At 35.8% G+C, this 12671-nt stretch overlaps 1 protein-coding gene across 1 annotated transcript; it reads left to right on the forward strand.

The window, feature by feature from the left end:
- Positions 1-6705, forward strand: LOC103446072 (subtilisin-like protease SBT2.2). Its single transcript, XM_008385128.4, has 10 exons — positions 1-742; positions 1297-1456; positions 1663-2060; positions 2486-2581; positions 3756-3828; positions 3994-4276; positions 4754-5079; positions 5207-5477; positions 5610-5891; positions 6113-6705. Exons 1-10 carry the CDS (start codon positions 522-524, stop codon positions 6541-6543), a joined length of 2541 nt encoding a protein of 846 aa, XP_008383350.1. The 5' UTR covers positions 1-521; the 3' UTR covers positions 6544-6705.
- Positions 6706-12671: the final 5966 nt, after the last annotated feature.

A 12671-nucleotide genomic window follows, 5' to 3' on the forward strand; every position in this document is an offset into this window, starting at 1 on the left:
ATATTTTCTCAAGAGTCCAAGACTCAAAGACGGTGGCTTTTTCTTTACATAAACTAAACGTTCAACTGCACAGCATCCAAGAAAGTGTGCACATATTCTCGGTGCTCCAGCCTCCAGCTATTAATACTCTCTCCCTCCTTCTTCCTCCTTCTCCCTCCATCTCTCTCCCCTCGAGTCTTCTGTGTTCTCTCTAGTTTCTTGTACACACACAGAAGCGAAAGTGCACCAAAAAAAAGAAACTTTTTTCACCGAAAAGCACTCAGTTTTGTCGGCCACATCACTTCTTATCTCGGCCCTTCACTCCAGTTTTCACATTGTACAAAAAAGGGTCTCTGGGTTTCTGCTTCTTCTTCCCTCCGCAGCTCTGCTTCTTCCCATATTCTGCAAATGCTCCATGAAAGAAGCTTGCTTTTGGAAATAGAGGATATGGGTTGTTAAGCACTTGTGCCCAAAAGCTGATTTGGTCATCCAGGGAAGTGCTTTTTCTGGGATTTTGCTCTTGTTGCTGCTTTAGGTCTAAAATGGGAAGCTTTCATGGGGTGCTTTTAGTGGGATTGTTTTTTTTGGGGATGCTTGTGAGTTCTTTGTGTCAAGACGAAGATTCTGATAACTTCTCGGCTGTTTACATCGTCACTCTCAGAGAAGCTCCGGCCGTTCACTACGATGCCGAGTTGAGAAGGAGCAGTATAAATGGTGTCAGACATGGCGGTGCTTCTGAGAGGTTGAACATTCACAAACCAAGGTAACCATTTTTACCCTTCATTTACCAAGATTTTGTCACTCAAAATTTACTTTGCTTTTTTACACCTTGAATTGGTATTTCAATTGTGATTTCTTACTTCTTAAAGTTGTGAATTTTTGTTTTCTGATGGCTAATTATGCAGTTTAAGAATTAAGATGAATGTTCAAATGTTGAGAAACCAATTTGCCTGGATGTTTTTGGTTCATGGGGTCTTATGTTGGTCACTTTTCATACGTTGTCTGTACGAATTCTCCTGTAAACGTGTGGAAACTTGTTCATATCATGTTGTCCCTTTACTCACTTTATCATGACCAACAAGTGCTTAAATCTTTCGGTATGGGCAGTGAGATCTTCACTTTCTTAAAAGTAGTTTATTCAGTTCTTAATCATTATCCGAAATGCATATGGTGTTTTTTGTTTTCTCTTTCTTTCCCCCTCCCTTATTTGTTCCTCATTGTTTCATTTTATCTTAAACTATTTGACGTTTTCGGTAGCTTGTATTTTTAGGACCTTGAACATGATTGACGATGATGCTTTTAACGTCTTCTTTATAGGTTTAGAAATATTTCGAGAACAGATCGTAGGTATAGCTCTTATATCGCTCGGGTTCATGATTCATTATTGAGGAGAGTGTTCAGAGGGGAAAAATATCTGAAGCTGTACAGCTACCACTACTTGATAAACGGGTTTGCTGTGTTTGTTACCCAAGATCAGGTATGAATTATTCATTTCTATATAAAATGTGGTAAATATGATGTGATATATGTCATGATAATCTTATTTATTAATTTTGTATGTGAGAAATTGGAACATTACATGGCCTTGTGATGTATCATCTTGTGACTCATATTCCTGGCACTATGTACAATTATGTAACTGATCATAAGTTCCTAATTTGGTGATATTGCTGGATTTTGGAGGTTGATAAGCTTTCGAGGAGGAGAGAAGTAGCAAATGTGGTTTTGGACTTTTCTGTTAGAACTGCAACCACGCATACTCCTCGGTTCTTGGGTTTACCACAAGGAGCATGGGTTCAAGGAGGAGGATATGAATCAGCTGGAGAAGGGGTAGTTATTGGGTTTATTGATACTGGCATTGATCCAACTCACAGTAGTTTTGATGACCATACATCTGAACGTCCATATCCAGTTCCAGCCCATTTTTCTGGCATCTGTGAGGTTACTCCGGATTTCCCATCTGGGTCCTGCAATAGGAAGCTTATTGCAGCTCGCCATTTTGCATCATCTGCTATAACCAGAGGCGTTTTCAATTCATCTCAGGACTACGCTTCTCCCTTTGACGGAGAAGGTCATGGCACGTGAGTTTTCTAACTTGCCCCGGGAGAAATTGCTCTATTGTGTCTTTTGCATCTGTGTTATGTCTTTCAAATTCATTTTTATAGCATTAATGCATTCACATAAAGACGCAGGAAAAATGCTGTTGATAACTGGTAACCCAACAAATTGTTGGTGTTAGGATAAATAAGTTATGCAATTTATTTTGACATGAAAGCAAATAATTAATAAACCAGTAACCCTACAAATTGTTGAAAATTTGACAAGGTCATATTACCCCTCAATTTACATTCTGATTTAAAAAAAACCTATATAGCTGTTTTAATGATAATTAAGAACAATATAGTATTGTTTAAAATTTTATGGAAAGGTGATATATTTATGTTTACTTTCATGTGTTTAACATCCATTTCAAAAGACAGTTGATGGATCTCGTTTTAATTTACAGGCACACCGCTTCCATTGCTGCAGGAAACCATGGAATTCGAGTGGTTGTTGCTGGGCATCATTTCGGAAATGCAAGTGGGATGGCTCCTCGTTCACAGTAATAATTCTAGATCCTAGTGTCACTTTGTCTATTGATATTGTGCTTGTATTACTGGTACAAAAAGGAGCTCTATTGAACCACATTTTCTTTGACTTGTGACAAACAAAATTAACCTAGATCTGAGAATGATTTAATCAGTAATGCACTCAGAATATGTTCTTCACCTGAGACAAACTTAACCGTGATGATACGGCACTTAATACAACAACAACAAATTCATTTTCATAAAGATTTGACGTAACCTAGGAGTGTCGGCTGTCGACTACCTAACGCCCTCCCCCTCCTCCTTTATCCGGACTTGGGACCGGCAATGTAAGATAAACTTACACAGGCAGAGTTATGATACGGCACTTAATGATAGGTTAATTTAATAATGACATTAAACAGGTAATTCCTTACTTGCAACGACTTGTTTGTGATTTCCTACAGCTAGAAGATTCACTAACCCTTATCATTTGTGACGTTTGAACTGAATCAACAATGTCTTCTTTTCCTTCTTTTGGTTGGGAACTGAAGCAACAATCCTGTATTGGATAACATTGTGCAGAATAGATAGTCTTTTGATTCCCTGTTCTGAGTTTTGGCTTACCATGTTAGCATGACAAGGTCATTGCAGACTTGTGGTGTGTTAATGTTAGGATGATTATATGCCAAGTTCCGTGCTTTTGCACCAAAAATACTTGATACCTAAATTTTTCAACAAGTAAACAACCACAACCATTCCTACCCCAAATTAAGAGCAGATCTCTTAGTTTTATTGATTACCAGTTACTCCCATCTTGTTTTTGGTCGGTAACCCTGTGATGGCCGTAGTGTTAAGGGACAGCTTCTGCTACTCAGCTGGGTGGCTGAGAGGGTAAACGGCCACCCATGCTACCTGAGGGTGGGTTTAATGCCCTGGTTTTTCACAGAGCTTCTTTTTTGTCTGTAGAATATATGTTAAGCACTAGAGTTTTCACTAGGAGTAGATTTCATACAGCTCATTTCAGCCCAAAGCAGGTTCTCAAACAGCCTACATCTTGTTCCTTCTGTTTTAAGAACCTAAGAAATCTCTATAAAATTAGAACCTAAAAAATCATTTGATGTGCAACAGAAGTCATTTCTTTTCAGTACATAAACAATTGAAAATGCTTTATGTTCTTATGTGTAACTACTTGTCTATCTATTCCAGCATCGCTGTTTACAAGGCATTGTACAAAAGCTTTGGAGGCTTTGCTGCTGATGTTGTTGCTGCCATAGACCAGGTACATGCCAATTTTGTCTAGTTCTGCGAAGTGTGAACTATATTATGCTGATGAATCTCTATTGGGGTTTCAAACCTATAAGAAATCAGTTATCTATGTTTCTTATTCTATATAGCTTATTTGCCATTTTAGCATCTTTAATTTTACGTATTTATGCATTCCCAGGCTGCTCAGGATGGGGTTGACATAATAAGCTTATCAATCACTCCCAACCGGCGTCCTCCCGGAATTGCAACATTTTTCAATCCCATAGACATGGCATTACTATCAGCTGTAAAGGCTGGTATATTTGTTGTCCAAGCAGCAGGAAATACGGGACCATCACCAAAGAGCATGTCTTCCTTCAGTCCATGGATATTCACCGTTGGCTCTTCCTCTCATGACAGAAACTACAGCAATTCTATAATGCTTGGCAACAATGTCACCATTACTGGAGTTGGACTTGCACGTAAGTTTTTCTCCTGAATTCTATTGCTCCTTCGCTTTAATTTGTCACATAGGATAATCTTAACAACTATTCCTGTCTTGATTCTTTATGCTTTAGGTTAAATATTAACTTTTGAGCTGGTTCACCATTCTTAGTTAAACTAATAGCATTTTAGTGTGTAAGCTACCTAATTCACATTTGGATCTTATATGGTATGCAACTTTGAAATCCAGTATGGTAGTCCAATAACTTTAACTAGAGAGATGTGAAAAGAGATCTACATTCAGTAGTGATACATTTGAATTTTAAAGTTATCTGGATCTTCATATGATGAACTTTAAGATCCGATGTGGTGGTGTCAAAAGAGATATGTTCACACGATGTCTACATTGCCTAACTTTGAGTTATCTTCTTTTCTGATTTTTAATGTGGGAGCTCCTTTTTCAATTAGTGGTAGATTTGCGTGCTCATTTCTGATTACTTCTGTTTCTGTTACAGCGGGAACAGATACGATGTACACTCTGATTTCTGCCACACATGCTTTGAACAATGGCACAACTGTGTCAGATGATATGTATGTTGGTGAATGCCAAGACTCGAGCAACTTTAATCGGGATTTGGTCCGGGGGAACCTCTTGATCTGCAGCTACTCAATCCGATTTGTGCTAGGGATCTCCACAATCCATAAATCCTTAGAAACAGCCAAAAACCTAAGTGCAATTGGTGTTGTGTTCACCATGGATGCTTTTGTCATTGGTTTTCAGCTTAACCCTACTCCAATGAAATTACCCGGCATCATAATTCCATCCCCAGAGGATTCCAAGGTGTGCAACTTTGTCAATGCGCGGTCCAGATTCACTCTCTCTTTCTCTCTCTCTCTCTCTCTCTCTCTCTCTCTCTCTCTCTCTCTCTCTATTATCTTTTAATGAGGCTTTATGTTATATTTGGTAGGTTTTACTCAAATACTACAATCTTTCCTTGGAGAGAGATATCATGACAAAGAGAATTACCAAATTTGGGGCACTTGCAACCATTTGTGGAGGTTTGAAAGCAAACTACAGTACTTCTGCTCCAAAGATCATGTATTACTCTGCTAGAGGTCCAGATCCGGAAGACAATTTTCTAGACGATGCAGATATAATGAAACCCAACTTGGTAGCTCCTGGAAATTCTATATGGGCTGCTTGGAGTTCTGTTGGGCAAGACTCGATTGAATTTCAAGGTGAGAACTTTGACATAGTGATTAAATTCAAATTACAACTACTCTGTTTATTGAAAAATTTGCTTACTAATTTAGTGTTTTGGTTGATAGATGACAATTTTCTTTACTTCAAACATTATTGTGTAACTTCAGGTGAGCACTTCGCAATGATGTCCGGGACAAGCATGGCTGCTCCTCATGTTGCTGGGCTTGCTGCACTGGTTAGGCAGAAGTTCCCCAATTTCAGTCCTTCTGCCATTGCATCTGCACTTTCCACAACAGCTTCTCTATATGACAGAAATGGTGGGCCCATAATGGCTCAGCGTGCTTATGCATTTCCAGATCAAAACCAGTCTCCAGCAACACCCTTTGACATGGGCAGTGGTTTTGTAAATGCTACAGCAGCGCTGAATCCAGGGTTGATTTTTGATACCAGTAAGTTTCTGTGTTTCTTCTTGTAAAAAAAAGTTGCTCTCTTCTCTGAGCCATATGATTGCAACTTTACTTATCTTTGAGAAAACCGATATGTGGTAAGAACAATCATCTTATCAAAAGTTGTGATATTGATTAAAGACTCATTGGTGTTTCTTTTATTAAGTGATTATGTTTATGGTTCACAGTATATTTTGTCTGAAAACCATGTTTTCTTCTTGTAGGTTATGACAATTATATGTCGTTTCTTTGTGGCATCAATGGATCGGCTCCTGTGGTCTTGAATTACACCGGTGAGAGCTGTTGGACGTATAATTCTACCATCAATGGCGGTGACCTGAACTTGCCATCAATAACAATAGCAAAACTAAACCAGTCTAGAACGGTGCTGAGAACAGTGAGGAACGTTGCTGCAAATGAAACCTATAGCGTTGGCTGGAGTGCTCCTTTCGGAGTTTCATTGAAGGTGTCTCCACTTCATTTTTCGATTGCCAGTGGGGAGACACAGGTCTTAAGTGTATTCGTTAATGCTACGAGTAACAGCACAACTGCTAGCTATGGGAGGATCGGACTATTTGGACATCTAAGTCATGTTGTCAACATTCCATTGTCAGTCATTGTCAAAATCACATATAATACTACTGCCAACGGTTAAAAATCGACACGGTCTGCTTTATTTGATTTGGTTGGTTTTGGTTTTTTGGCTTGCAAAATGTGATTAACCATTCATTCATTGTATTGTAAATGTAAGGTCATGCAAGTCTTGTAACATTTGTTTTGTAGATACAGTGAAAAATTCTACAGAAGTGTTAATCTCTCTCTCTCTCTCTCTCTCTCTCTCTCTCTCTCTCTCTCTCTCTCTATGCAGCATATCAGTTAATAACAAGGGTTTAGTTAGATCGGGCTGTGATTAATCATTTAAAATTTGATTGTAGCTAATGAAAGTCGTCTTTGTTATGAAAATAAGTTAGAAACGAATTGTAACTGGCCATGGCAGCTGCGGCTTGTGCAGAATCTCTCTCTCTCTCTCTCTTTAGAACTCTACTACTCCTCTATTGAGAATGAATCCCACATTGATGAGAAGAGACCTTAGAGGGACCTTGCATGGGCTTATAAGAGGTTGGGTTATTCCCCATAATGTCAATTGGTTTTACAGTGGAACCTCAACTTTCTTCATGGTATAAGTATCAAAACAGGTTGTCCCACACGTTTACATGTGGACAAGGGCGACATGCCCATGCAAAGTCCCTCCTCCCATCAATATGTGACTCATTCTCAGTAAAGCCTAACACGTGGACAAAGGTGACTTGGACACATGGACAAGGGTGATGTGGAGCACATGTGGTGACCTGGACACATGGACAAGGGTCAACTTTCTTCATGGTATCAGTATTAGAGTAGGTTGTCCTACACATTTACACGTGGACAAGAGTGACATGCCCATGCAAGGTCCCTCCTCCCATCAATGTGTGACTCATTCTTAATAAAGCCTAACATGTGGACAAAGGTGACTTGGACACATGGACAAGGGTGATGTGGGTCACATGTGGTGACCTAGACACAAGGACAAGGGTAAACTTTCTTCATGGTATCATTATCAGAGCGAGTTGTCCCACACATTTACACATGGACAAGGATGACGTGCCCATGTAAGGTCTCTCCTCCCATTAATGCATGACTCATTCTCAATGTGGACAAAGGTGACCCGGACACATGGACAAGGATGATGTGGAGCCTAACACATGGACAAGGGTGATGTGGATCCTAACATGTGGACAAAGGTGACCGGGGCACATGGACAAGGGTGATGTGCAGCACGCGTGGCCGTATGGCTTTACACGTGGGACAACCTGCTCTGATACCAAGAAGGGGTTGAGGTTCCACCATAAAACCAATTGGCAATATAGGGAGTAGCTCAACCTCTTGTAAGTCCATGCAAAGTCTCTCTTCCCATCAATGTGGAAGTCATTCTCAACATCTTTAGCCTCTAAAATGCAGTTACTTTGCATTATATAGTCTCTTTTTCAACATGGAAAATTGGAAAAGTTTTCGAACTTTTTCTTAAAAAAAATGGATACATTAAATAGATCATTCATTTTTGAGATAAATTTACTCTCTTTAAGGTGATTTGGTATCTAATTGTTCAAGTATCAAATAATTAAGGGTAATGTTAGGGAGATTAAATAAGCATGTTTATCAACGTGTAAGTAATAAACTAATCATCAACTTCCATGTCCTTTAGTTTTTAAAACTTTGTCTACAAATTTAATCTCCCTAGCATTACTCAATAATTAATATTAATATGAGACTCACTTATTTTTATTTCGTGAAAAATGTTTTCATTGATGATCATTCATCAAGACCCACCTATTGTCCAATGCAAATGATTAAAAAATTATGTAGGAAATTAGGTATAAATTAAAGGTCATTTTAGTTTCGGTCCCTAATTAGCTTGTTAGATTGAAACCTTATTTGTTTAAATATTTTGATTGGGTCCTTAATTAGCATCATTTAAGAGATTTAACTCATGCATTTATGCATTTAATGTCCCACAAATTATGAAATTTAAACAAATTCATATAATATTTTTAAAATATAATAATACTTAAAAATCAATAATAGGGTAATATTTTTCTTCACAAAATTATAGCAAAAAAATAATGTACCCACATAATTATTAACATATTTTAAAAAATAACTATTGATATATTTTAAAACATAAAACAAATACATATAATTAGCATGGGTACATTTGGAAAAATTAAAAATGAGTACAATAAAATAAAAAATATGGGTACAAATACAAACAAAAGTTTAAAAAATATGGGCATAAAAAGAAATTAATATATGGGTACAAATTAAAACTAAAAATAAAATTGGCACAAATTAAAAAAGGATTGCAAATTAAAAATGGGTACAAACTAAAAATGAAAATATATGATTAAAAATTAGCTTTTTATATTAGCACCCCACAAAATGTTGAATGCACCTCACATTAAAATTTAATATTAAATGACTTATTTACCCCACTATGCAATGACAATTTGACCTTATTAGGTTTAAAAAAAATTCTAAATACACCCCAAATCACTTTTAGCGTATTATTTATCTTCTCAACTATCAAAACCCTCTCATCCTCCATTGTTGAACAAAACCCTAACCAATGATACTGCAAACATGTTGATTGAGAAAAATTGTTTTTGACGAATGGAACACGAAATCGATGTTTCGGAAGCTTCACATGAGGTAAGACTTCATTATTTTCATTGTTTTAGTGATTTCGATGACATCGATAATTATTTAATCTTGCATTTGCTGAGTTATTTAAACTTCTATATTCATAATCATCTTTTAGGGTTCATATTAATCTTGTGTACCGAGTAACATAAGTCGTATTAGTGCTAGAGTCATATACCATTACAAAGTAGGTACCCGCTCGGCCTCAAATAACGAGTTCAAAGCATAATTGTTAGGTGATATGGAAGTGAAAAGAAACCTAAAAGCTTGGAGGAAGTGGGGTGTATAGAAAATTAAAAATGAGTGTTATAAGATTTGAGAAATGTGGGGTGTACAGAAAATGTAGGGTGTATGTATAAAATATAAGGTGTATATTGAGAATGTGGGTGTGGGGGTGTTATGGGAAAGTATGTAGGGTTTATTCAACAATTTGTGGGGTGTTAATATAATAAGCCTTAAAAAATTAGGAAAACTAATAAAAATGGCTTGAAAACTTTGAGTTTTAACGATAATGACAAAATAAATGGTAAAGTGAATAGTATCAGGATTGACTTTTTAGTGTAAAAATATGGTTTTTCGTTAAAGTGAACAGTACCAGGATCTTTTCGTTAAAGTTCCCATAATAAGTTAGCCATAAATATAAATATACCCTATGTAACATTTCTAACAATAAATGAATATATTTAGAAATAAAAAAATATTTTGTTATTGAAATAATTAACAGTTAATTAGAATTAGATGCCTCATTTTAGATTTTTCTAAATTAAACATCTATTACTTTTCAACTTTTGATTAAAGTGCTTTTACTTTTAATTAAACTTTATATTCCAGGTATATTCTTAATTTAAGTATTTTATAAATTCTTTTAAATCCATTTTTATGTAAAAAAAAATGCACTCAATAATATTCATTAATTTATTACTATTTTTATGGAATCTCATCCCTTCCTCAATTTAAGGATTCAATTATATCTACTGGGGTTCAAGATTAATTAGATGAAATATAGTTTTTCCAATTCCAACTCAACATTTTATATAGATAATAAAAAAACAAGAGTTCGTTTATAATTAAAATTGAGATGTAGACTAGACTGCCTAATTTCATGCAACTGAAAATAAATTTGAATTTTTTAACAACTACTTATAGTAGAAACGTGAAATAAGAGTTTTCACATTTTTATTTATATTTAAAATAAGTCCTTATTCCAATAATTAATTATTAAGAGTTGACAAAATATTTTTTAGTGCAATGTTTTAATGTGAACAGTTATTTTTTTTTTTTGGGTTACACAACTTACACATAACGTACCATAAGTTTTGTACGTACCAAAATAAGGATAATACAACGTACTAATAACTTGATACGTACTAAATAAAGAATTGCATAACGTACCAAAAGCAATATTTTATAACGTACCAAAATACTAATATGTACCTAGATTAAATTTATATAACGTACCAAATGATTGGTACGTTATATTTAATATATCTGTTTGGTACGTTATATTTAATATATGTGCATATTATATTTCATAATTGTATGTTAATAGGATGTTTATGTGTTTTTAGAATTTAAAACAACAAATTATTTGAATAAGAAAAATTCAGTTTGAACGAATTATGATAAGATAAGATAGGAAGTTTGTGATGAGTTTAGAATATTTGTGATATTATTTTCTGAACTAGTTGATTAATTAAATACAATAAAAATCATAATTTTTAATTAAAAATTAGTAGAAGAATGTTTGATCAAAAGTTTAAAAGTTATAGATGTTTGATTAAAAAAATTCAAATTTGAGGCATCTATATCAAAATGCCCCAATTATTAATGACGTTTATTGAAACCTAAGAACCTTGATCAAAAATTAAAAAGGAATAATATTTTAATCCATGGAGTAACAAAAAGAGAGATGAGAACCTAATTTATTCGTAAATGAATCACGTGATTTATAATGTCCAAGTTGATAAATCGTAAATCATTAACCAATCAACTTTGTGTAATCTTAACTTTTGAAGGAATAATCTCCGGCCATCACAACAATCCTTGTTAAGAAAAAGGTCCTAGCTCAGATCGAAATGTGAATTGTGTAGAATCCTTCGCAATACGTGCTGTATATGTATTGTATTCTTGCAATGTGTGCCCATTAATTTACTACTGGAAATCTAATCCTTTGAATGTCTTGAGCAGCTTGTATGCATGCTAGACACATGCAGTCGCGCATGCATGAAAACCACTGTTTTCTTGGCACGTACTTCTGATTCACATTGCCTATTATGTATTGAGAGATGTAAAGTCAAGTCACATTTAATTATCATTAAGTTTACGGATGAGATTAGGCCAGAAGCGGCACTGCTTTCAATCCTCTGCTAGCCGCTGCCGAATGCCGATTGCCATCTAATTAAATCCTGCCAGTTTCTTGTCTACTCTTTCTAATGGTTATCACGACCATCAAGAGCCATGCATGCGCCTCTCTCTCTCTCTCTCTCTCTCTCTCTCTATATATATCTATATACACACATACACTAAGGCTTTGAACTTGAGCTCTCTCTATATCTTCACTCATGTTTTCTCCAACGATGAGTTTCAAAATGGGACTGATTCATTGTTGCTTGTTGTTGTGTCTGATCGTTATGGTAGCCAATCATGTTGAAGCACGTCAGCAGCCTACAGAGATTCCAAAACAGGTTGAGGAGGAGCAAACCAAGGGAAAACCCCTAGGAGGAAGTGGTAATGATCAAAGTGAAGGAAAGGTGATGGAGCAGTCCTCAGGAAAGGCAAAGATGGATGAGTTGGGTGAGATGAAGAATTTGCCACCACTTCCTAATATTCCCATTCCACCCCAATTCCCATTGCCGCCCCAAATTCCTGGCTTTCCAATTCCACAATTCCCGTTTCCACCCCAAATTCCTGGCCTTCCAATTCCGCAATTCCCCTTCCCACCCCCATTTGAGATTCCTAATGCCCCTCCATTCCCATCAATTCCCAATTTCCCATTCCCTCCTTTTAATATTCCTAATATCCCCCTCTTTTCACCTCCTCCTGCTTAACTTTTCTAGTTGATTAATTAATTAGTAAGCTTTATGTTACTTTGCAAGTTCTATCAACTAATGAGTGTATGTTTTTTTGCAACTTAAGTAGGTGAGCTGGGTTAATATGTACTTTTCGTATGATGTTAATTTCAATTTAATAGTGAAAAGTATTTAGTTTCCCTAACCAACTTATATGCAACATTTGTATTGTGGTCTAATTACAATTTTTACACCATTCAGATCAATTACGGTTAAAATAATTGGGATGATGATATTAACACTTTTTTTTTTGTCCAACTTGTAGGGTATAGCTAAAAATAGTTAGTATAGTGATATTAATACTCACTTTATATGGCCTCGAGCACTCCTTCAATAAGTACAAAAACTGGCAAATTATTCAATTTAGAGAGTAGATTAAAATAGTAGTGACAAAAACGCTACGCAAAGGTTGAAAAAAGTACTTATGATATCAGCCTGTGGTATGAGTAATTGAGGAACAATGAGTCATCAATAGATT

This window comes from Malus domestica, chromosome 10 (genome assembly GCF_042453785.1).
Source record: "Malus domestica chromosome 10, GDT2T_hap1".
In the NCBI taxonomy this organism is placed as follows: Eukaryota; Viridiplantae; Streptophyta; class Magnoliopsida; order Rosales; family Rosaceae; genus Malus; species Malus domestica.